Here is a 26,719-nt window from a genome sequence, read left to right on the forward strand (position 1 = left end):
CTTGTTGACAGTGTAGCTGGGGCTGCTCAAGTGCTGCATGATGGAAATCTGAGCTTCCCCCTTTGCAGGTTCAAAACTGTGTGCCAACAGCCCCAGATGGGGGACTATCAATGAGTCACCACTGCAAGTACCAGTTGAGGGGAGTCAGTTGGCTTGGCCTGCCCAGCAAGTTCAAATCTGTGAACCCAGCAGCTCTGCATTGCAATCCATGTGCACCGGCATTTTGAAAGAGCTATTAGGATTGGATCCCTGATCCTCAAAACTGTATTTCCTGCCACGCACATGTGGAATGGCAAGATGTATTGGTTTTGCAACTGGGATCAGACTTCATTTGTGCCATTAAACTTGACATCTTCAAAGTACTTGAAATAGTATAGTGTTTAATACAACAATTTATATAAGCCCTTAATGCTACCTCTTGTTTCTAGACTAGGAGTATTATAGCTGTTTACAGCTGGTAGGCTTCTGAAACGGACATTCTTCTTTCGGTTCACTTCCTCTGCCTACCCTCTACCCATCCCTTCAGTTTTGGACAGCTTTAACAGTTCTGATCTAGAAACCAATGTAATATTAAAGACTAAATTCTGATCCTTCTGAATGCAGTTGTTCTTGTGTTTTTTATGGCATCAGTGTTTGGTCCTAGCATAAGATTTCCTTTCTTTAAGTCAAATCTTTGGAAATTGAATTGGTTATGGAGCTGAGTATGAGGTAAATTTTATTTGCAGAAATCTATTGTGCAAACTACATGTAGGTGAGTGCTTTCAACTTCAGTGTGCATACTGGCCTGTGTGGCCTCTCTCGGACTCTTTTGTGAGGTGTAGTCTACTTCAGTGGGAGCTGTGGCTAGAGTTGCAGGGGGGAAAAAGGTGTTCAAGTTCTTAAAATTAATTCACTTCCTGTTGAAACGTATGAGTGATTACAAAGCTTTGAAATAGCTTACAAAGCTTTATAAGCTTAACTTGAAATACTACAGGAGAATCCATTGCTTTACTTCATGCTGTATCTATAAGCTTACAAATCTTTTAGTAGGAAATGTTAAAGTTTCATTTTTATGCTGCTGTTGGTGGCTTGAAAGACATTTGATCATAAATGCTTCCTCTCCTCCCACCACAACTGTTTCTAATTTGTTTGCTTTGCTTTCCTTCAGACATAAATGCACCTCTTCTAGTAAAGTGTGCAATAATTAAATCCTTTTTTTTGTGTGTCGTCTTTGTTTTAGGTGGATGGATGATGGTCTAATAAATGATATTACCCCAAAACTGATAGGCACTAGGCCTAATACTTACACATATACAAAAGCCTTAGCAGAATATGTGATGCAGCAGGAAGGTACAAAACTGAACATAGGCATCATAAGGCCATCCATTGTTGGTGCCAGCTGGAAGGAGCCTTTCCCTGTAAGTCACTTTGTCTCCCACTGAATAACTTCATCTGTTTCTTAGCCTGTAAAGTGAATGCATCCTGGTTCATTGCAAGGACTTTAAAGGTCAGAAGTCCAAACTGCAGTTTAATCACTCGTGAATACCAACCTATATTATCAAACTGCTTTAGTTTCTGGTTTTTGTGTACTTGAAAGTTTGTAATGAATTTTTTAAAGGGTAAATTACTTCTAAAACCTTGGGGCTTAGTGTGGGTCTGACAAATGCACGTACACATTTGGGTGGGTTTTTTTTTTAGTCATCTGCTTCCTGCTCCAGTTTATTTTTCTCTTTCAAGCTGCTCTACCTTGTGCTAGTTTAAGGGGTCATAATGAAAACCGGAGGCTGCCTACAATCTCCCCGCCCAAAAAAACCCAAGAACTTGCAGTATTGTATCCCTAGTAAAGCAGGGAAGGAGTTCTTATGTCTGTCTTTATGTATTATTTGAAGCATTGTGCCAACATTGGATGGTCCTCCTGTGAATGACATTTAAGGCAGCTTTCATAACAGAATTGAATCTTCCAAGATTTTAGTTCCCTAAATTGTGCTTGCAAATGCACCTGTTGAAGGAGAAAACAGTCCTCCTCAAGAAAACAATCAAAATCTAATAAGTGACTGCATTGCTGCTTGATTGGCTATTTTAGGATGATTGCTTTGGTGGTTCAAAAAAACAACAAAACCAACAAAAAAGCCCCCCCCTTTTTTTTTTTTTTTTGAACAGCTGTTAGTGTAAAAGGAAGTTTCTTACTATAAATAGCCTTTATAAAGTTCTTAGCAAACTAATACAACAACAGAAAATCAGTTTGAGTAAGTAATGACATTGCAGCAGCCTCTCTGCTGAGGTCATAGTTAACTGCCAGTAAGAAACTTTGTTACTGGTGTTCCACTAAAGAAGACTTTAAAAAAGAAGTCATTTTCTGAAGTAAAAATGTGTGAGAAGCAGAATATGAAAAGTAATATGGTATAAGTGTTGTTCATATATTTTATGCGTAAATAGAAATAGTTAGCTGTGCTAGTCTGAAAACGGGGCAGGGTGGCCCATGAACCAGTTAATTTTTCAGATGCCACCTTCCCCTACCTTCTGCCTATCTGTAAAGCTATAAAAGTAAAAAGAAGCTTGTCCTACTTGGTCAGTTTGTTTCAGAAATATTTTTATAAACAGTTGAACTCAGTACACTTTAACTGAATCTTTCTTTTTCACAATAGGGGTGGATTGACAACTTCAATGGACCTAGTGGTATTTTTATTGCTGTAAGTAAATATTTTTAGTACAGTTATGGATACTGTTGGCTTTCCAAGACAAAAGTAAAGTCTGAAATGTTTTATTGGTGGGCCTTCTGTTTTGTTCTTTAAGGCAGGAAAAGGAATTCTTCGAACAATGAGAGCCTCCAACAGTGCAGTGGCAGATCTTGTTCCAGTAGATGTAGTTGTCAATGCAACACTGGCTGCAGCCTGGTATTCTGGCATGAATAGGTATAACAGGTGACAGTGCAAACTAATTCACTTGGCACGTGATGGTGTGATCTGCTGTTGTTATATCTAACCTCTATTTAATTGCTAATTGGTGTCTTGCTATTTGCATAACATAAAGGAATTTAAGATTTATCATACTAACTCTCAAGCTTATAATTTTATAATAGCAAGGATCTGATACTGAAGAGGAAGACATCACCTCTCAGTAGTGCCCTTAGCCAGTGGTGCTGTGGTATACATGAAGGAATAGAAATGCCTTCTTGCTTCCTTCAGTGGTTAGTTGTTTTTAATTAAAACAGTTCTTATACCTACAACTGGAGTATTTCTTCTGAGAGGAAAGAATCAGTACAGCTGTTAAAGAAAAATGCTGGGAACATGTAGTCCAGTGCTGTGGCATCATGAGATCCATTAGAAGGGTGCCATAAGATGTGAGAAGCACAGGCTTGTCCCTGCCTCGCCAGTCCTTCCACCCTTGATGCTAAGCCCCTCTGCAAGAAGCTAAGCATTGAAGTTTATAGAGGGGGTGCCTTGAGTCCATTGAGGGGTACCTGGGGTCTAAAAAGGTTGTGAACTACTGATGTAGGTGCACACAGTTGTAATAATTAGATTATCCTCCACTGTCCCCATCTTCATAATTGGAGAGGGTAAGAGGGATTTGGATAAATGTGGGCTTTTTAACAATTACCTAAAATTCTATTTGGTTTTAATTTGCTCAATTGCCTTTTAATCTTTTTCAGACCAAGAAATGTCATGGTGTACAACTGTACAACAGGCGGCACCAATCCTTTCCATTGGGGTGAAGTTGGTATGTTGCCCCTCTCTCTCTCTCTTTTTCTGTATGTCCTCCATAGTTTTTAATAGAAAGAAAATTTCTGAGGCTGTGGCAACCAATTAATTGCCAGAAGGCCCTTCTAAGTGCGTTTAGTAGAAATTTTCTGTAACTTTGAGGTATTGAGACCACTATTTGTAAATAATATATTTTTTTTTTTTTAAAAAGCAATAAATTGGATATACAGCAGCCAAACCTCTCATCTTTGCAATGTGGCACACCATTTTTTCCTTCTCTGTTCAGTTTTTCTTCCTATATTCTGTTTTGCCACGTTCTACCTTCACATAGTATGAGTTTTTTGCTCTTCTCCCAACTGCTACCACAACCTAATCTGCCTGCTACAGGTTGGTAGAATGGAGAGTAAGGCACTGAGCAGAGGGAATATCAGAAACCTGGTAATACTAGAGCAGTATTTCCAAATTAATGAGTTTAGTGGTAACCTTGTTAGATGCATCTAGGAAATATGCACAAAAATCTCTTTTGGGCTGTGTAGCACACTTGAGAGGTATGATAGTAGCCTTTTACTTCATAGAGTTGCATCAGATGAATAAAAATGAATGTCGTCTTGCACTGGTTTCCCTTAAATAGTTACATAATATAAAACTTGCACAAAGAAAATCATTCTCCAAGAAAATGTGGCCAGCTACTTTCAACTTTTTAATATAATTCTACATTCAAAAGACTGGCTCTTAATAATTATTGCACACATACCATAAATTACTCTTTAAAATTTAATGTTTTCACTTTCAGTGAGATTATTTAACACTTAAGCAGCTGTCAGTTTTTTTTTTTTTTTTTTTTTTTAGGGAATATTCAGAGGAGTGTCTATTAGACTTGGATATTTCATTTTATGAGCTTGGCCTATGTTTAGCTTAAAAGTTAGTATCAAGAAAATTGTTCAGACTTTTTCCTAGCTTTACTCAGTTTTTGCGTTGTATATTAAAGCTTTTAATGGCAGGCAAACTGATTGGAAAACTACTGTATTTTGGTCTTTAATTAAATCCCAGTCTAGTTAATGGTTAGAATAGTTTTTTCTCTCAAACTAGTCTGAAAAATATGGGAAGTGACTAGAATGGTAAGATAAACTTGTGTGTAACTATTTAATGGTACCAACCTGCACTTTTTTTTCCCTTTCACCTAGAAATCCCATTTACCTCTGAATATTTTTGGTTGTGCAAGAAATGCAGAATAGTGGCTGAATAGCTTTTTTTTGTCTTGTTTTGTTTAAATGTTTCTAGAGGTAGTGAATAATCTGTCATCTGAAGTACAGATCAGATGCTGAGAAATATCTATGATTAAAAAAAAAAAAATCATTCTTTTTTTAAAAAGTAGCAAATAGTCTGTGTTTTTGCAATCAAAGGGGTTTGTTAGACTTTCTTAAATAAGAGGAACAGAAAGAGAGAAGCTACAGTGAAGTGTACAAAACTAAAGTCAAAATTATGAAGTCGGTCTTGATGCATTAATTGCTGTCAGACTGTCACTTTAAAAGTTCAACAGTTGTAACTGTTTTATCTGTTGTAGGTGATTTTAGAAACATCTGGGAGGTCTATTTTGAGTAAAATTCGGGAGTAAATATTGTACATAGTAACTTTTGAAAACCACTTAAATTTTACATGGTTATTATCAAAGCTGTTACGCAACTTTTTTTTCTCAGAATACCATGTAATTTCTACTTTCAAGAGGAATCCTCTCGAACAGGCCTTCAGACGGCCCAATGTAAATCTAACCTCCAATCACCTCTTATATCATTACTGGATTGCTGTAAGCCATAAGGCCCCAGCATTCCTGTATGATATCTACCTCAGGATTACTGGAAGAAGCCCAAGGTAATGGTGACTAGCTCTGTCTTGTCTGTTCCTCCAACTTGATTTTTTTTTGTCTTAAACACACCATGCTTACAAAAGTGCATATTAATGTTGAATTTTTTCTGATTTATGCTTATACTTGTGGTTGAATCCTTTTTCTGAAAGAGAAGAAATACTTGCATTCAGGTTTTTTTTTCCCCGCTAACAAGGATGACTATTTTTGGATAACTTTCGTTCAGAGTATTAATTGATGTCAAGACAAATTGTAAAATTCAAGACCTAAATACAAGCACTTTCTTGAATAATAGAAATTCAAAATATGTTGATCCTTATTTTTCCTACAGAACGCTATCTAAATTTGAGTTTCAAGATGAATCCTTTAGAACAAACAGTAAGGCGTCCCCATGTAAAAATATACACCAACTCCCTTTTGCTTCAGTTCTGGAGAACAGTTGGCCATATACTGCCTGCATTATTCAGTGATGTTGTTCTCAGGTTGACAGGTCAGAAGCCATGGTAAGAAGGACCATTTTGCTGCTAAGGTGGTGGAAGCTTGTGGATTAAGGCAATGGCATGAGCTTTCTCTTAGACTTGCAGACTACAAGCAATAACAATCAAGTGGCTGGGTGTTTCAGAGGAGTTAACGTTTGGCTGGGGAAAAGTTGATTTTTGATTTGTGCTTCAGGCCAGTAATCCTTACCTTTCTCTATGCTCTATGAGATGTCCAGCTCCAAGATTGTTGTTATTATAAACTGAAAATGAGTGGCAGGGGAAATAAGGGGGGGGGGGGGTCTGTTTTTCTTTCTTTTTTTATTAGATGATGAAATGTTATTTGGCATGTACGGGGCATTTTCAGAATTTTTTTTTTTTTATCTTGCCACTCCATTCAGTTTATAATAGACAAGTTCTTGTCTAGCTAACACACTTTTATTTTTTCTTGAAGTGGGAAAATGATATGGTTTCAACTAAACAAACATAACTAAATCACATTTAAGTAGTAATATGATCTTGTTTGTTTTGCTCCCCCCACTACTTTAAATGTTTTAAATAGTGTAGTCCTTGATGTGTCTCTGCTGTGTTTTTTTTTTTATGACACACTTATGTTCAATAACGTCCTGAAAACCTACTCTGCTTCCATATTTAGAAACTTGATATAACACGTATAGTAAATGACTACTTTTTTTTTCAGTTGTCCCAGGCTTTAGATCAAACCTACGGGAGCTTGTTTGTTTGGGTTTTGGGTTTTTTTTAAAATAGAGATTCATTGTCAGCATGCTTTAAAATGATTCCAGTAGGAAAAGGTAATCCTCAAAACCATGTCTTGGGTTCCAAACTTGTTTGACCTTGGAGCTGTCTTGGTGAAAATGTAGAAGAGCGCACATGTGCTCATACTAGCATTCAAACACCCCAAAGAGCTTTATAGTCCAAGATGTAAGAAGCATTCAATTTGTACAATGCCTAATGCAATAAAGGCCCGCGTGTAGGTACTATTGCAGTATAAGCCATGAATGGTGTCTTCCAGTAGCAATAGCTACACACAAGACTGGGTCTACTTAAATGCTAGTCTGTCTTGGGTTGGGGGAGTGGGAGGGAGAATGATCAGTAAATGACTGCCACAAGCATAACTGAATTTCAGAAGTCATTGAAATAATTGCTGTTTCTCGTTTCCCATTTGACTAGTTTTAGTAGGAGTAATGAGAAATGTATCTTATTCAGTCCCTATCATTGGATTTCTACTTCGGGTGACCCAGAGAGAGGGGGTACAAAACCCTTTTTGCTAGGTTTTTAATTTTATTTGGATATATTGGAAAAGTCAGACCTAGTTCTGTCTTGCTGGATTACTTATATGAATCCCAAAGATGTGAACTGGGGTTTTTTAAAGTCTTCTTACAAATGGTGAGGTACTAAATTTACATAAGATCTCTTCCAGTTCATGGAGAATTGTCAGCATGAAGGCTCTTACAGATGACTGCTTTTAAAACAGCAGCAATGGGCAAGCAGTGAATGAGTTTTCCCAATGTATGCAAGACTTAAGCAGGTGGAATAGATATCAAGAGAGCTGCATGATACTAAATTGAGAGAAACAGTTATTTAGGCTGGTTAAAAACTTTTAACTAACTCAAATGGCTGGGCACACTGTGTGGAAGAATCTTTTGTGAAAGACAAAAAAAAGATGCCTCTTTAGCATTGGAATCTTTTTGATAACTAATAGTAGATGAGAAGACATGGTCTTCCTTCAACTACCAATTTGCTTGTGCATTACTGAAACCACTGTCTGTTTGTTAGCGGTGATGACTCGGTTTGTCTTACCAGGACCCTTTTTTCCTTCACATTGTATCCCGTCTACATGGGCAATGTCCTTAGACTTTCAGGTTTTGTTTTTTAATTTTCTATTCAGAGGAATAGCAATATATAACACTGCATGTTACATTTTATTAAATATATTGGTTTTAGATTGTTTTGTTATTACAACTTAATTATACACTGTGTGGGCCGGATCTTTAAAGTTACCAAAAGAACCCATGCAAGAGCAAAGTACATTTGGAAGGCAGCTTAACTAAATCACCTGAAGACTTTCTTGGCTTGAAGTTCACTGCTGTGGTTGGGTGCTCCTCTTGGTCCTGTGGCTAGCAGGCATGACCAGGGAACAGGAACCAAAAGCTTCAGCTACTAGGTAGCAGAATTTCTGTCCTGGGGCCTCAAATTAGATTAAAGACAGTTTGGGTTCCTTATGCTCATGCTGTTTTGAGTGCAAAAGCCCTGTTGCTAGAATGGGGCTCTTGATTACCTGCTCGCTCTTATGACCAAAAAAAGGAATGTTCAACACATTAAATCATGGTGAGAGACTTCTGTAAAACTGCAATATATGGTTACAGCAAAAATCACTGGGCAAAATCAACCGTGAAACTTACGTCACTAGCTCCACAGTAACCGCTTATCACTCCTTCCATATACCGTTTCTTTATTGAAACTAGAAGCCATGATGTGCTGAATGCCACCTTCCCCCCCCCCCCAGGTAACTTCTTTGCCCGTTGCTCGCAAAGTGGAAAAAAAAAATTACATCCTATAAATGACAAATCAACTGACTTGTCTCGTAAAATAAAATAAAATACTGGAGCAAGTGTTCCATTGCCATAGTAAAAGAGAGACCTCAATGGAGTGGGGGGTGGAACCTCATTAGAGTTGCTTCTGCAGTAGTGACGCTTGTCTTGTCTTTCTACACTGAACCATAATAACAGGATCTTTGTATTTTGTAGTGTTCTCTTCAATAATTTTTTTTCAGTCACACTCCTGTTGCTCTCTTGGTCCTGTTTTAGGGCGTAATAGTTTCAAAGAATTGTGTGAGAGAGCATGCATTTAATCATATCAGCAGTTCAGATATTTACTATTTTTAATTTCAGTAGTGTCTTTTTCCCTTAATTTCTACACTTGGAGGACTTTCAGGAAAGTGGGCACACTGTAAAATTTATCATCTTTTAGCATATTATACACAGACTTAAGGAAGGGGAAGGAAGACTTGATGGATACAACCCTCTACTCCAGGTTTTTTAACTAATGTGTACTGTAGGACTCTAATGTTATCTCTAAGAATTGATAATAATGGTGTCATATAAATAGTAGTCAGCAGTGCTAATAGCACATTTGTAGCTTTAGCAAGTGTTATACCTTGAGAAACCTAACCACTTGTATCACAATACAGCTGTTTACTACTTAACTTTTGTGCAAGTTGCCATACTCTTTTGTATAATGATTACAAATAAACAAACAGTATTTTTAGCCCTCTTTTTATCTGACCTGTTCAAGTACTTTCAAACACTGATCCATTATAAGTTTTTTATAGCTCTGTGAGAAACTGAATGTGTAGCGTAGAGCCCTAGTCAGGAATTTGGCAATCCTAGCCAAGTCTAGGAAATTGTTACTTAAGATGTGTAGCCAGTAATAAATAAGAATATCATTTGTATGATCTTAAATCGCAAACTCTTCAGTGCTTAGTATATAGTGCTCTTCATGCAGTGCTAAGACTGAACGAGTGAAGATTACACCTATTTAGCAAAACTAGGGGTTTCTCCTAGTAATAACTGTTTTTTCCCTTTCAAGCATACTGCTCTGAGAACCAGGGAGCATTCTGAAAGATATGAATAATTCAAGCTGGTATATAAATGTTATACTTCCATTCAGATTTACATCTAAAAGCTGATTGGATGCTATTTTTTTTTTTTTTTTTTTTAAAAGAATATTGTGGTCATTTCAGCTTCTGCTATGGGAAGATATCAGAAGACGATCCAACTAATCATTCAGACAGGGAATCAAATATGATCATCAGTCTGTGGTACAATACAGCTCTGGTAAAACATTGTTCTATAAGTAATTTGGAGAAGACACTATTTGCTGAGGTCAAGGGCTAGGTACAGAGTCCAAAAAGCCTGAGGCTGAATCAATTCAGTCTTTGCAGATTAGTCTAAACTGTGCAGATTAAATTGAAATGAGAGTAAACAGACACTTACCTTTTTTGATTCAGGAACTGCAGTTAGGTGTCTGCAGTGGCTCAGGCCAGAAGCCAGGGAGCTAGAGCACAACTCTCTGGCTGTTTGTTCCTCTTTCTGCTGCCCCTGATTTTTATGGGATTTGCAGTACAGAATCATAGTAGCAAGACTCTACAAGATTGGTCATTTCTTCTTTCTGCTTCCAGGTGCCTTTGGGACTCGTAGTCCAGTCACAGCCAGGTTTTTGAGCAGGGGAAGGGATGTTTAACCCCTTTCCCTGGCCCCAGCCCCCAGCTAGGGTTTGCCTTGAGGGGGCAGTCCCCCCTGTACCCTGGGCTGCATCCCCGGCTAGGCTTGTCAGTCATCCCTCACTGCTCCAGCTAGGGAGCAGAGTGGCAGGGCCAGCTCTTCTTCAGAGCAGGTAGCACAGCAAAGCCCAGGTCTGGAAAGTATGATGGGGGACTGATATATATTTTTTTTTAACTTGAACCAGGAAGGGGTCTGGGACAGAAGTTTCATAGACTGGTTTGACCCAAATCAGTTCAGTCTGATACTACATTCAACCAGGTTCATTTCAAACCAGTTTCAACCATTTTGGTACTGGTTTATGTGCACTGAGCTTAAGTTCTGTTACAAGTTTAAACCAGTTTCTGATCCCTTAAATCCGTTTATGTGTAACTTCTTCCTTTGGCCAAGGAGGCCACTGACTGTCTTAGGCTGTATGCAAGCAGATGCATGGCAGAATAAGGTTTCATACTTGCTTTTCCTCTTTGCCCTTCCAGAACTAGAATCCATAGCATATTAAAACTTACAAGTAATGTTACAGCAATATTCCAGGTATTTGAATTTCACTGTGTGCTTCTCAAAGACCCTGCCAGTGTCTTGCTGTAATGCAACAAGAAGCTTCATAAACTAAGAATTTAGCAGCAAAGTAGTCTGTGGCTTTAAAGTTTTGCTTGAAGTCCCTTCTGTTCTTGCTAACTCTTAGAGTTATAGAAGTTTCATGTTATTACAAATGTTTAACTTTATTTGTATTCCCTTGTACCTTCATTCCATGCTTACATGAAAAACTGAAATTTTCATTACCTATTTAATGTAGCAGATTTCTCATGGATTTATTTATTTATTTTTATACTTGGCAATAAGAGCAGTAATAAGTTTTATTCCAAAGCTTGCACATCCACAGAGTGGTGGCTTACTGAAGAACCTGGCCTTTATTTGAAAGCAGAATTATTCTTAGTTTGGCTGCATTTCAGAAAGACGTTTTATACATAGTGCTTAAAGGCAAACAAATAACTTGGCTTGAGTGAAACTCAAACATATTTGTAATTATTTTATTCCATATATCTGTAAATTTTTTTTTAACAAACTGTTTTGGTTTAAAACCCTTGTTCATGTTCGGTGTGCGTCTCAAGTGCTAATAGCATTGGTTATACATCTACATAACTTCAGTTAGAATTCTGCATGTTCTCCAATGATGCCTCTGAAAATGACTGACATTTGAATTTTACAATGAAGAAAATATATTGAAAGCCTCTGACCGTTTTGTGGCTACTAGCAGAAAGTGTGCTACAGTAGTAACAAATTTTAGATGGCTGACTTTTTTGTTTTGTGGTGATGTTTTACTACTTGCAGGATACTTATTAAGTGTATGTAACAATCTAAAATACATATTCCTTTTAAAAAAACAAAAAAACCAGAACCCCAAAACTTTAGGATCAGGTCTATAAACAGTGGAACTCCTGTCCTGTTAGTTATCTGAATTTCAACTTCCAGACAGGATAGGATATGATGACCACTGAAGCTGTAGTGGAACATATGCGAGTCTTGCTTGTTGGGGCTACATGAATGCCCCCTTAGTGACACTGTCTGCTGACATCTTGGTGGGTAGTAAGGAGGGTGTCTTCTATGCAACTGCAGCAAAGATAAGGAACCTAGTCATTCCTGTTTAGTCGGTCTTAGCCCCTTAGTTTAGCCCAGTTCTGGTTTTATCCCCCCCCCCCCCAAAAAAAAATACAGTATTCCATTTGCAGCCTTCAGGGTCACTGGCTAACACTGAGTCGAAGAGGAACATTTAATTGCATTCTGTCTGCTCACTTGTCTTTTGGCAACTGAATAGGCATGTGCATTATTTAATGTTTTGGAGATGCTTGTACATGTTAAGGCTAGGCTTTTCTGCCTTGAACTCATCTGTTCTGGCAGCAGAAATGGAGAGCATGCAAATAGGAACTAAAACTTTGAAACATTTTGTACCAGTCCATCAAGCTGCAGTATCATTTTTTTAAAACGGTGTTTAGCACCAAAGCTCTCCATTTAAATGGGCAAGGCTTGAGCCCCAGCCTCCAAGTCGGTACCACCTTCAGTGCTGATTTTTAAAGAGAATAGAATTCTCTTATACAGATCTTTCATAGACTTTTTTGGTCAGTTTTAACTGTTCCTTTACAATCTCACAAATAGCTTCCAGATCACATCAGTATCTCTGTAGATGCTTTTGGTTCACCATGATGAAGTAGTAGTAATTTATTGGTCACTGCCTCTGCCTCAGTGTGAAATATTTCAGTGGCATTCACATACCAGAGCTATATAAAAGTAAGAACTTAAGTTCTTCTAGGAAAGCTTGCCAACACTAGGCCAGGATAGTGTTCTAAGTTCTCATGCTCAAACAGAGCCTGTGTTGTGATTCATTTTGTATGTCTTTGGCACTGCTGAAGCTGGAATATTGAATCTTTGGTTTGCTGCTATTGGTTTTAGACTTCATCTTTGGGAAACACTGGGATAGGTTGTGCAAACTTTTTTTTTTTTTACCCCACGGTGCACTTGCCAAATAAAAAAGCACTGCAGCACAGTTGGGGAGGGGGGTGTACAGCTAGCCAGACACAGACTGGGAGGGGTGACATGGCCAGCTGAATGGCATTTTGGGCTGGAGCCACACCCCCTGGCTGGCTGGAGCCACTCCCCATCTGTCTGTCCACAGCAGCAGCAGGCTGGGGGCATGGCTCCAGCCCAAAATGCTGCAGCACACCTGGGCATGCCTGACAGCACACCAGTTTAGAATTGCTGATCTATCCCCCACTCTAGACTGGGATGCAGGCCCAGGAAAGGAACGCCCTTTGCCTTGGTTCACCTTTGTCTATCTAAAGAGACTTTAGAGCCATCAAATACTACTTTTTGGAGTGCTGCTTGATCTTGGATTTCAAACCATCCGTGGCCCTGACCCTGCTGACTCTGTTTCTGGCACCAAAACCTTCACTTTTTTTTTTTTTTTCCCCACTGGTTGTAGCACTGTGTAATCAAAAGCATTCTCTCAAACATCAGCCCTGTGTTGTATCTGTGAGTTAAGTTACTACTAGTCCTGCAATTGCCACTTCCAGCCTTGGATGAGAGATGTGAGTGGAATCAGTTCTGTGAGTGGGACATCTGTGTTGAACCTTTGAGGGCTTCCCCACCAGATGAGCTCCATTTAGTTTTAAGAACAACTAAACAAGATAGTATGCAGAGTAGCTACACGCTGCTGAGGCTCTTGAGGCCTTTTTTAGAGCTTACCATATTTTCCCTTGCTAGTAGTTTTTAGCAGGGGCAGCCAGATGCATTAAGCTCTAATGCAAGCTTTTTTTTTTTTTTCCCGTTTCTTTTGGTATTCAAAATCTTACTATAGACTGACTTATTGTGGACTGTGAATTTACACTTGTGTAAATTAAGTCCACAATAGATATGACTATAGCAAGAATTGTGTAGATTCACAGGGGTCTCAGAAGAAAAGTTACTTACCTGGAACTGCTCTTGGAGGGCCTGCTGTTTATATTCACATTCCTTCCTACCTGTTAGACCTTTTGTTTGCCTGGTTTGGGATTCTGTGCTTCAGGAGATAGAAGTGATGTAAATAACACTGAGATGTCAGCTTCTTAAATCACTAGGGCGCATTCATGCATTGCTAATGACTGAATTGCTTTGATCGAATTTCCAGGATTCTGCCATAGCCCACCTACAGGTATTTAATTGTAGAGGCAACCTTTACAAGAAAAACAGTTAACAGTGAATGTATCAGCTTATTATGAGCTACCATGCAGTTATGGAGCAAATCTTGCTTTCCAAAATCCATTTCATGTTGGTGCTGGGATTTTTTTGTTTTCCCCTTTTGTCCCCTGCTTATGTCAATTGGTGCCTTCAGTTGTAAGGATCAGATCAGATTGGAAGTACTTCTGTAGAAGTCTGCAAGACTGGGAAAGAAAATACTGCTTTCAAGGACTAGCATTAAGTTGACTTACTAGCCTTGGCATTGTAATAGTAGGCAATTCTCTCTCCTCTCAATGTGTAATGTCCCTAATATAAAAACAAAAAAGTCAGTTTAAGTACAGCTCAGTATTTCTGCTCATCAAAAGTAGACTTCCTGAAACTGATCCTTATAACAGAACCCACTGAATTTCTAGTTGGGCAAGTTGCTTAACTTGAAAAGTAAAGGATGATAGACTGTTTCTGCATACTCCTAGGTATCATCCTCTGGAGTGGCTGCTTTGTATTGTCAATTCAGAGATGAGTATCTCACAGTGCAAAAGGGATCTACTGTGGCCTGGACAGATATTTAATCATTTCTTCACCCTGGTACCTGCATAGCAGAAACAAGAGGTATAGCCTGGCTGTGCCTCTTATTATGTCAATCTTCAGCCATATTTTTTTGGCTTCTTGAAGTTTATTTGCAGCCATGGTAGGGTGGTTCTGTTTGGTACAAAGGAACTGATCCTCTACAGAGCTGGTTCTAGGATGAAGGGGAGTGCATTTATAACTTTTTTTCCAGTTTACTTGACGTTGCATTACAAGTGCAGTTTCCCCAACAACTTCTATTTTGTAGATTAGCTGTGTCATAAGATTTGGTTTAGAGTACTGTTTCACCAGTTAAGCTATTATAGTTGAGAATCTATATTCAGTCTTTTTGTAGAGCCACCTTTTTCTAAACACCCTGGAAAAGGTACAGATACTAGATTAACATAGTAGGCCACTGAACCCAAAGTTTTCTGGTTGTAACTGCTGGTGAAGAATCCAGTGTAACGATCTAGTTTATTTTTTATTAACAAAATAAACAGTATGCAGAAATATGATCTGTTAAAATATGCTTTGTGCACTGGGCAAACTGGGAATACACAGTATTTAATGCATAGTTTTGAGGGGAAAATGGTGATTTGGAGATGTTGATTTTGAATCGGACTAACGTTTGTAATCTGTAAATTCCCTTGCTTGGACTACAGGATGATGAAAGCAATAACTCGTCTTCACAAGGCATTGATGTTTTTAGAGTACTTTACAAGCAATTCGTGGACCTGGAGTACTGACAATATGACTATGCTAATGAACCAGCTAAGCCCTGAAGACAAAAAGGCAAGTAATGTTTGCATAACATGAGTTTGAGGATTGTTTGTTTGAAGAGTCCATGAGAAACTAATGGAATAGGAGTTCATTTAAGATGGGCTATTGGAAAGTGTTTTTAAAGGTAGTGCCATTCAGTCATCTGGGGGGGGTGGGGTTTGAATCAAATGAACAAAAAGGTGCGCAGTGTATTGGAACTATCATGGCTTTGTCTCTGCTATGAATAAGACGATACTGTTTTTACAGACTGCTGTTGGTATGGAAGGATATAGTAGAAACTTTTTGTTTTGTTTTTTGATAATGATCCATTTAGGAAATACTATAACTCTCTTCCATGCCTTTTTGGCTAGAAATTCTATGGTCTGTTACATTGCACACTATGGTCAGGTAAGACAAGTGTGACCATTAAAGCCTTTGAATTTATTTATTAGGCACTCTGGGAAGTCACACAGTCTTAGGCTTTTTAAAAGCTTTTCCAGGAAATAGATCTGTAGACAAAGCTTAAAACATTTTAATTCTGCTGAAAGAGGCTTAATACAGTTTGGACTAGGCAGAAAATGTAAACGAAATACATAAATGTTAACCTAAGAACTCTGTCCTCATGTATTCTGTCCACAGGAAAACTCTACTCTTTTGGTTTAATCTTTTAACATGAGGGGCTGCGGGGGGTGATGGAATATTGAGAGGATGAATGAAACCAAACTAAAGTGGGTAGACTTGTCTCCTGGAAGTACTTTCATTGATAAATATATTTGTTCTGGCCTAGAGGTTCTAGCTGTTGTACTTCTAGTTCAGGGTGGGTAGGTGGGGAATGGTGAACTTTCTGTTCTATCCCTCTGGTTGTGGGGTATATGCTCATGCATGACACAATAGATTAATGTTGAGACGCAGAACATAAGACCTCTTCAGACGTTAAATGCCACAAACTTCATCACAGATCTCCAAAATGGGATGTTTTATGATGCTCGTGTGGTACAGCAGGATATACAGCTTCGGGGATCTGTGATTAACACTTGTAATGGTGTCTGCCGTGGCATGCAGTTGCCTACCTCAGGTGGGGAGAGCAGTGAATCGGTGACCTTTTTATGATACAATAACTTGCCTGAAAGTAAACTGTGGGATACTTGCCTTTTTAATCTTCAAGAAGCAATGTATGGAGAAGGCCTAAACTAGGTAAACCAGCTGAAAAAGAAACAGTTGCACTATGCATACATTATAATATTATTGCATACAAATTCCTGAAGAATATAGGGTTAATATTTTAAAAGTTAAATGCAACCCAGAACTATTAAGAAACCAAGCAATCAAATCCTGGTTCTGGAATTCGGTCTCCAAAATCCTAACTTAAGAACTTGCATGTTACACTTCCTTGATCAAACACAGCAGCCAGTTGATGTTTTTGTTTTTTTTTAAATTTTAATTCCAGGTAGTTTTCCTAAGCTGTGCAGTTCTGCTGCTTTCCTGTTCTGACATCCCAAGGAAATGGTGTGCTCTTTGGCCTATTGTAGGGCCTCCAAATAGCCTCTGCTGTCAAGATGATTCTCAGAAGAAAATGTGCATAAAGAGATCTCATGGCTTGAAATAATTGTTAAATATTCCAAGCTTGATCTTAAAATGTTTCTGCTTTTAACAACTTAATTTCTGTGAACTTCCAGGCAGTATTGGTGTGAAAAGTTTGGTGTGTGTGTGTGTAGGGGTTTTTTTTTTCTATATGGTTTGCATATACATGCATTTATATGGGTATCGTGACATGTATCTTTTAAATGTTAACTTACTTGGAATGCTGAGCTGTTAGTATCAACTACTGGATAAGGGGTGCTACCTCCTGTTACAACTTATTTTTCCTGAATATTTTTTCAGTGTTCCCTAGTGAGCTCATTTCACATTTTGTTTATGCTGTCGACTTGCAAAATAAGCAGCTTACAAGTCAGCCTACCTTGTTCCAGTTACAAAGCTGTTTGGCCTTTGACCTTCTTAGGACCTTTTTAGCTCTTTTTTTTTTTTTATCTGAAATGTGACATGGGTAAGACTAGGAAAACTGTAATGTTCTGTGGGACTTGCCCTGCTTTCCATTGAACATTTTCTTTTGAGATGAAAGAATCTAGCTATGATGCTGAAACATGAAGTTCCACTTTTAAAAAAATCTCTCGTGGTGAAGAAATGCCGTCTGTAATATACATGGAACACAGGATTCTCTAGATTCAGAGTGCACTAAACTGTACCATATCATATTCAGAATTGCATAAGGTAAAATGCTGAAGAACTATGTAGATTCATCTTCATTATTAACAAGCCACAAAACTAATATGAAAGCCCTCAATGTGAAAATAGACTAGAATAAATGCCTAATCATTTAAGTGCCTTGCAGACGCTACTGAAATTAAGAAAACATTATATTTCTAAAGTAGGGTAATTTACAGATTAAAGATGAACTATTGGGTGATCAGATAACTTGGCAAAGATTACGTGTGTACAGACTAAATAGAATCTAGGTCTTTGGATTCTTTTTGTGGCTAAAGTGCCCAGTATAATTACTTAATTTCATCTCTGCATCTGGTATAGTGACACCCGGTCTATGTCATGTCCTTTTTTGAATTAGGAGATAAGAACTTTTTAATATAGATGACCTTTTTTTTTTTCTTGGGAGAAGAAGTTAATGGCTAAACTTTCCCCCTCCCCCCTTTTTTTTCTTTTTTAAACAGACATTTAATTTTGATGTTCGACAGCTACATTGGGCAGAGTACATGGAGAACTACTGTATGGGAACTAAAAAATATGTACTCAATGAGGAAATGTCTGGTCTCCCTGCAGCTAGGAAACACTTGAATAAGTAAGTTCTTAATGTATCAGCTCGTTACCTCTTAAAGTATTTAATGTCTTTCTATCTTTGCCTGCCTCAAACTGTTGTTGTTAGAGTAATGGGTATCACGGTTAGATCTTTCTTTTTTAGAAAACAGTAGCATTCAAGAGTGCTGTCTTGTATGCCTTCACTTTGGAGGATAGTGGTACTTATTGACAGATCTGTTGTAGTTCCTTACTCCAATGCAGTATGTCTTGCAACCTGCAGAAACGTTTTGTTTGGCATAAGGAATGCATTGGTTTCTGAGTCGGCTACGTGCCAGAAGAATCTTAATGCTTTTACTCTGTACAAGTGTTACCAGAATTTTAGTGCCCCTTGGGATGTTTTTTGGTATGTATTTCAGTGAATCTCACCGTGCTTTTAAGGTGTAAACATTGCTATAAATTAAAGCAGTAATCTGTAGTAAAAAACAAAAAACACAAGGGTATGGGGCAATGTAATCTACAGAATGAAATAGTTCTATTATGGCTGTTGCTTGGGTGTATTTTGATTTGGAATTCATGTCTATAACTGAATTGTACTAGTTATGCTTATTTCAGACTTTTACTGTGCCAAAAATCCCTTCTACCTAATTTGGTGCTGCTACCTTCAATCCCCACCCAAAAAGATGACCCATTTTGGGAATGCATTATCAAGAAATGTTAAATCTTTGTAATGTCTTAGTCTGCTTAAATGTTTAGTTTCCTTTTTAAAAGGGAGAGAATCTAAAGTTGAAGTGCATGTCTTGATTTTTACTAGAGGTACACGCATACATTGGTCCATATTGTATTGGCACCGATCAAAGGAAAATTGAGTTGGTCTGCAGTCAGCTTTTTCTGGCTAATGTGGCTGAGTTAATGTTGCCATGGTTTTTTTTGTATTTAAGTGCTGCATGCACATGGCCAGGAGTGCAGCCCAGCAGCTTGGAAAGTAGTGTCTGGCTGGTAAGCCTGTGGGAGGAGGAGGACCATGGAAGGGAGTAGCTCGGCCCCTGCAGTGAGGGTGGGGGCTGGGGCAGGTGCTGCACAGCTGTGGTAAGCTGCAGGACAGCTACAGCTCATCTGGGATGTGCAGAGAGGCAGTTCCTGCTGCTGTGTGTACCCCGAGGGGAGGCACGGGGGGGCACATGCCTCCATCTGAGGGCAGACTGCTGCTATGCGCTTGGGGCCAGAGGCTGTGCTGGGCTCTTCTTGATGGAGGGGGGCTGGGCCCAGGCTATGCTTGGGGTAGGCATCAGCACAAAGGGGGACTGACTAATTTTAGGGTGGCTGTGCCCCCCCCAGAACTCCCCATTTCCAGTGCCACTGCCTCCCACCCTGCTCACCCTGAACATGGCTCTAGCCTGGTGCTTGTAGCAGCAGCCTACCCTTGCCCCATGCACAGATGTGGGGGTGGGGGGGCGCCTCCCCTGGAGTGCACACAGTGGCAGGAGTGCCTTCCCCTCACTCCCCACATGAGCCATAGCTCGTTCCCATGCCCTGCCTCACCATGGCTGTGCCCTTGCCCCACTCCCCCTTCCTCACTGTGGGGGCCTGAATCTACCCCCCTCCACACCATCCCCCCTCGACTTTCCAGCCAGATGGTGCTGTCCAAGCTGCTGGGCTGCATATCTGCAGTTGGTTCAGTATTAGCTAATATGGCTGGTTAATAATTGACAGTTGGTATCAGCCCAAAAAGTCTCTCTTTATCAGTGCACACCTAGCTTTTACTGTTTGGTTGCTTTTGTTTGCTTCTCCTATTCAGAAGACTTTTTTTTTGGTTAGCTATAAACTTAAGGCTAGTATGCTTTATACTAAGCATAAGAATGTTTTGGTTATCCCTCTGTTTTTGTTTTTGATATGGTTGCCTGTAGAGCTGTCATTTTTAAAAATACGGGGTATAACTATACTGCTTGTATATGCATCAAGGAATTCCTTTATGGTAAATTGTATTTTCTGTTCAGAGTATAAAATTTGCTGACCATACTTTTATGGTTGGCTTGGTTAGGATTGAAGAGCAAAGCCTTTTTATGGTAATAATCACCTTCTGGATCTAGCTTTCTTCCAAGTCCATTGGATCTGATACTGTCACAAGGGGCATGTCCAGACGAGCACAGATGTTTTGTTTCTTGGGGTCCTGGAAGTCTTGGGCAGCTGCAGCCGTGGCATTCATGCAGCTGGGAGCTTGGCTGGCAGCCGAAGCGTGGCTCCAGCTGGCCAGGCTCCAGTTTTGGGCAGTGTGCATGGTGCCATGTGTGTCACTCTGTTTTTTGATTTGCTTTCTGTGTGGATTTTTTATCCTGGGACCTACTGGGGTTACCCTGCCCACTGCAAGGTAGCAGCGTAGGGAATGTGCAGTGTATGGCACCACAGATGGATTTGCAGTGCCACATACGGCACACCCATGCTTGTCCGGGTGCAGCCAAGAGGTGCAAGCTGAGGTAAACAAAAGTGAAGCAGTTTAGCTGCTATAGATCTTAGAGGCTGCATTTGCAACCTTCCTCTGCATCCCCTCTCTGCAAATCTTGTTGTTACAGCACTTTTAAAATTCTTTTTCTTTTAATTTTTCCCAGGTTAAGAAATATACGCTATGGTTTCAACACAGTTCTTGTGATCCTGATCTGGCGTATCTTTATTGCAAGATCACAGATGGCAAGAAACATCTGGTACTTCGTGGTTAGTCTGTGCTACAAGTTCCTTTCCTACTTTAGAGCATCCAGTACTATGAGATATTGAAGTTGAGAATTCTAGCATTAGGACATCTATGCATATGGTGATCTAACTGCACAAAGTCTGTCAAACGTACTTCATCTCATCTTTTGTAAAAGCATCAAATCCATCTTAAAGCTGGAGTGTGAAAAATATATACAGTGCAGTATATGTAATGTTTTTAATTGTGTATTTCCATGAAAATTGAGAAATAAAATGCTTGAATGAATGCCAGATCAAAACTGGTATTAAATAAATTTTTAATATTAGCACTAACCCCTTCCCTGTTCCCCCCCCCCCCCCAAAAAAAAAAAAAAAAAAAAAACTGATCTGAGAGAGTGTTTGGACCACTGACCAATGTAACTGTGCAGTTCTGCGAGGACCTGGGTTTAAAATTTGCCTTAACATCTATTTGCTCAAGACATCTAAATCAAAAGAGTAACAGGCTTACAATTGGGCGAAAACCAATACGAGAGAGAGTGGATCTTTGTCAATTATTGGAGGGAGGCTCCTTTCTCTGGCTGTTCTGTTTTTGCTTTTGGCAACTATTTCTTCCATCTCCAAGTTAATCCAAGCATGTGATGGGAATTACTAAAACAAAAGGAAATTACTATTATAGTTGGAAGGCTGTCTAATCTAGTCTTAAGAATGCAAATTGACTCTGTTTTTTCCCCACAGATACCTCTCAAATTTTAATGAGAGTATTTGCATGTTTGAAAGCGGAACAGATTGTGTTACAATTCTTTTTTTAAACAACATTTAAAAAGAATAAAAAAAGATGCCAGTGGTTGATTTACTCTTCACCCTAAATGATGGAACATCAATATCTGATGTAATAATTACACCCCTGATGTAAGGTATTAGGCTGTTCCAGAGGATACTTTGTGTCCTTTGCTACTGTTTATAGCATTTGTAACTTAACTGTCTGGGCAAATTGTACTGTTTTCAGAAAGATGAAATGTTTTTGTTTTGCCAAAATATAGCATCATCAATACTTCAGTGAGTGAAAATTGTTTTTTGATTGCAATTCTAGAAGCTTGACACTCACATATGCCCTCTTTAACTGGGGAAATACAGGAAGAGGAATCCTGCTTCAAAACTTTAGTACGTTGATTAACAAATGACACGTTTATGAACTTGAATATTTAGGAGTGAACTCTTGCTTAAATTTGAAGAAGTCTATTTTTGGCATGTTTTTGTTGGAGGGGAAATGCATTTATAAAAGTAGTAACTTACTTGCAAGAGAGCTGAATTCTATTTTAATGTAACAATTTGGACTTGCCCTTTAATTCTGTTGCATAGAATTTGAAGCCTTTTTTAGCATTCCTTTTTTTTATTGACATACCAGTGTGGTGTACACTTGTTAATGATCCATTTGTACTGTACTTAAATCAGCATATGTATTCTTGAATCAACTTGGAAAGATAAATTATGAACTAATAGTACAAAATTTATATAATACGCTGACCTTGGTATTCTGATTTGTTGTCCTATTTGAATTAAGTGTGTAAAGAGGTTATTTTGCTATTCTTGTGGAAATACTAACTTTAAAAGCAAGCACCTTCTTTTGTGCAGGTGTATATCTAATTTCGGAATGATGATAGCTTCCTTGTTGAAGCTAAATATTATGTAGTAAGTAGTTAAACCGTAGTTCCTTTTTAAGCCACTTATGTATATAATTCTTCAATTATACAAATCTCTGGTCTAGGACCACACTGAAGTGTGAGAGACCTATGGCAGAAAATTAATTGTGGCTTCTTTGATTCAGGATGTTACACTTTTAAAATGTGCTATTCCTTATATATTTGTTATAGCTGCCTCTGGGCATCCTCTTTGTTGAACCTGAAAAATATAGTTGGCAAAATGTAGCCTTTTGCAGAGGGTGCTTAGGATCTAATTACCCACCCCTCTCTGTTCTTGGCCAAGAGACATTACTTACCAAGATTGAAGAAATGTCAGTTATGTTCACATATTTCTACTTTGTTTGTAACTCTGTCATTTGTAGATAGCTACTTTGGGGTTAATTCATTTTAAACTGAGGAAGCTATAACACCACTGAATTGATTCTCTGTTCCATAATGTTGAATACTATTTACTTTGAATAAATAATTGTGGATTAATTGCATAACTTGAATTTATTTTCAGTCTCCACTATATAAATTTTACTACTTTTAAAATCTGATGCGTGTTAGCTTGGAGACCATGGCTGGCTATGCTATGGGTTTAATCTTTTTTTAATTTGTTTTCCTTCTGTACATAAACTCATCAAATTTTTTTTTTTTTTTGTTTTATCATTCCATGTCAATCAGTCACTCAAATTGTCTGAAAGCACTTTTTCATATCGGGGTCTTACGGTGTTGCTGACTCTTCCCTCCCCCCTTCCCTCCTCCTTCCCCACCTTTTTAGTAGTTCAGTTCTCATTATATTCTGTCTTGGTTTCAGAACTATAAATGTTTAATAATACATTGGTTCTATACTTGGGTACAGTCAGAGGGTAAATTATGTCTTGTGAGTCACTAAAATCAGTGGGATCTGATCTGAGGAGGAGACTAAAATCAGGTGGTCACTAAACAAGTATACTGGCATTTAAAATTTGGGACCAGGAGAAGATTTTTTTTTTGGCCTGTAATAAGGTTTTCTGCCATAGAGATGGATTCTAAACTCGAAAAAAGTCAAATTGTATGCTTTTTATAAGGTATAAATAGAAACATTGGGTGCCTTTTTTGTTTGTAAACCAAAAATAAAACAAATCCCTTAAAATGTGGTGTTGTTGTATTTATTACATCTTCAGTGCATTGGATTTTTCATGTTTTAAATTGCATGGGATACTTCAATTGTAAATAGTATAAACTTGTGTTCTGAGCATCCATCCTGATTGTTCTTATACATGCATTTTTGTATGTTCTTCCCTTGTCTTGCTTTTCTGCATCTCAAACAGGACAGACTGCGCTGAGTGGTATTAAAGTGTGTGGCTAGGTATATTTCTGTTGTGTGGAGTGAAGATTAAAACTTTGATACAACTGGTTCCATTTGGTTGGTTATTTCCAATCTCTAGATACCTTAATGTGTGAATACGTTTACACAAATAAAAAGCAGCAGCTGTACAAAATATAAGTGCATCAGTAACATAAGCATATTGAGGATATGTGCATAACACTGTACAGTACTGTAGGCTTAAAGGATTGAGTTGTAATCCAAGTACGACAATCACTGAATGTCTAAAACTTTTGAGGAGAGCCTGTTGCCATTTCCTTAATTCAGAAGTAGTGTTCATGGGTTAAATCATGAAGCTAACTTCCCTTTCCATTTGCTTTTTTTTAAAAGATTGCACATGTATGCATGATGTGCTAGATTTGCGTAACTTTTGACACGCACATTTCAAATTTGCAAGGTACAATTATGGAAACAGAGGCAAACAGAAGTTTAATGAATAAAGATGATTGTGTAGGATTTGGCTAAATGTTGTTAGGCTTAAATGAAAAGGTGTCCTCTAAGAAAGTTAGGAGGTATAGCTATTAAAAGACTACCCAGTGCTATTTCATAAGCTGGAAACAAATTGAGAATTTTAAAAATGGAATGAAGGAAAATCCCTAAACAAAGGGCTTCTGTAGAAAAGTATCAGCAAATTGATGTTGTCTTTGTACTGCCCTTTAATCTTTTCCATATTGAACACTATTTTAAGTGTTCAGTGTGACTCTAGAAACTATGGAATAACTTGGTGAATAGCAGGAGTCATCTATGCTGCTGCCTTGAATGTGCAATGTGATGTCCTAAACCTTTAAGATGAATTAGTGCATAGAGAACTTAAGGAAATGGAGGTCTCTCTCTGGTTTTTATTTTTTAAACATGTTTTCTGGCTTTATCTGAAGAAGCTTCTTTCATTCATTTTCTTCTGCTGAATCTGTAAGTAAAATGATTGGTTACTTAATCTGACTTCCAGTTCTGTTTTTCCTTGAATTTTAAAAATAACAGCACTTCTACTTCCAGGATATGCTTTAATCTCTCCCATCTTTCTTCCTGGTACTGTCTTGTTCCTGTTTTTGGTGTAGAGTTGGCATTCCCTTTTGGCTTGCTTCCTTCTGCAGATCTGTGATTCATATCGGTAGGTAACTATTAATTACACTGCCATCCTGTCCTTTCCAGAACATGTGAAGGCTGAAATAATGACAGCTTTAAGCACTTAGTGCATGTTACAGTGAGAAATAAAAAGGTGACTCATTTACTTCAGAAATATACTGAACATATTGTCCTTATTCTAGATAGGTCTCCATGTTGGGTACTATGGCTGCTTGCAGACTTTTTGTTTAAAAGAAAGCAAACCAACACCCGCACAACACATGCTTTGCTGAAAGCAGCAGTATGTTACTTTGACCAGACACTGCAGCATTTGTATAGATCAGGTGCTTCAGCAGGGCTTTTTTGGGTGCATTTATCTAATGTCCAATTTTTGACTCGCCTTTGGATAAAAGCACCAAACTAAGGCACTGCCTCTTCTGGGCACGTGCTGGGCTTGGCACAGGAGCATGTCAAGTTTAAAGCAAAGCAAAGTGCTGCTTGCTTGTTTGTATACATGCATCTATAAGCTCTTTTTAAAAAAATTTGTGTGCACATATTCCCTGATCTATAAGCAATATGCCTAAAGGAGTCTAACAAACCTAAAGCCCCAGCCTGGTTCAAGGTAACTTCATTTCTCTTTTTAAAAAGATGAAAGGGGTATATGTTAAACAAACAAGCAAAGATGTTTTTTCTCTAGATTTGTGAACTGATTGATCTCTGTAGAAAAAGCTGAGCCAGAGTAGGTGGTGATTAACTTTTTTATTTAGCAAATGTTTGCCTTGGGGAGCGTGAGAGCAGATCTGAATTGCTACAGTTTTGGTGGTGTTAACACCTGCTTCTTTCAGGAGCAACTTTTCACCTGTTTAAGCAAAATTATTCCAGTTCATATGTTTGTCATCTGTACACCACTCTTCTTGCATTGGTATAAATGTACCCTAAAATGGATTACAGGTTTTTTGTTTGTTTTGTTTTACTCTTCCATTGTGACCTGAGAAAACAAACTACTTAGTTCTGGACTTGTAGTATATTAACAGTGCAAAAATTAACCTGATAAGAGCAACGAGAGGTGAGGAGAGACCAGGTTTTATGTTATGAAAAAAAGATTAAGAACTAACAAGGCTTGACTGGATTGATATATTTTTAAGTGATTTTTAAAAAAGAGGCAGGGAGCATGATAATCCCTCATGTATTTGAGGGATTGAAATATTTAGAGTTCTTCAGGGAATAATAGGATGAGAATCCATTTAAAGGGGGGAATTCCAGGTTAGTGATAGATTAAGATGTTCCACATCAAACTAAATTGCTACTTATGAAAAATGGTAGCAGTCTTAGCATTTGAGTGGAGAAGTAGGATGAAGCATGAGAAGGCACAGGCAAGGGACTGAGCAGATGATGTAACTGATCTTCCTAATTTCTGTTTTTTTGCTAGCCCATTGAATGGGAATTGAACTGTGTATGACCCAGAAACTGCTTGATTTCAAATAGGAATGCTGGAAATTTTTATTCTGCAGTCTTTGATAAACTGGCACTGATGAAGTACATCAGTACTAACGATAATGACAAGACATCATACAAAAGAGAAATCTTCCTATACCCCCTGCCAATGTGTTTCAAGTGTCTTAAATAAGAGGAAGCTCTAACTTAGTCATAAGCACTTGAACTGTAATTTTTCTGCTGACCCTACTAGTGGCAGTGCTTGTATAAGTGGCATTTATCCATCAAGGAAGGGACCTTGTAGATCATCAAGTCTGCCACGCCACCGCCGCCCCC

At 38.4% G+C, this 26,719-nt stretch overlaps 1 protein-coding gene across 4 annotated transcripts in view; it reads left to right on the plus strand.

The window, feature by feature from the left end:
• The window catches only part of FAR1 (fatty acyl-CoA reductase 1), a 35,955-nt gene extending 12,302 nt beyond the window's left edge, over nucleotides 1–23,653 (plus strand). Inside the window, exons 4-11 of one of the 4 annotated variants that reach the window (XM_019551942.1) lie at nucleotides 1,220–1,397; nucleotides 2,625–2,669; nucleotides 2,773–2,900; nucleotides 3,629–3,696; nucleotides 5,375–5,546; nucleotides 15,250–15,379; nucleotides 18,070–18,197; nucleotides 20,758–23,653. In XM_019551942.1, the coding sequence (XP_019407487.1) occupies nucleotides 1,220–1,397; nucleotides 2,625–2,669; nucleotides 2,773–2,900; nucleotides 3,629–3,696; nucleotides 5,375–5,546; nucleotides 15,250–15,379; nucleotides 18,070–18,197; nucleotides 20,758–20,920 (1,012 nt within the window). In that variant the 3' untranslated portion in view covers nucleotides 20,921–23,653. Of the gene's footprint in view, nucleotides 1–1,219; nucleotides 1,398–2,624; nucleotides 2,670–2,772; nucleotides 2,901–3,628; nucleotides 3,697–5,374; nucleotides 5,547–5,869; nucleotides 6,042–15,249; nucleotides 15,380–18,069; nucleotides 18,198–20,757 lie in introns of all 4 variants that reach the window. The other 3 variants (XM_019551943.1, XM_019551944.1, XM_019551945.1) reach the window with 3 other exon arrangements.
• The last annotated feature ends 3,066 nt before the right edge of the window (nucleotides 23,654–26,719 follow it).

Source organism: Crocodylus porosus, unplaced genomic scaffold (assembly GCF_001723895.1).
Source record: "Crocodylus porosus isolate Cpor-Errol unplaced genomic scaffold, CroPor_comp1, whole genome shotgun sequence".
NCBI lineage: Eukaryota > Metazoa > Chordata > Crocodylia > Crocodylidae > Crocodylus > Crocodylus porosus.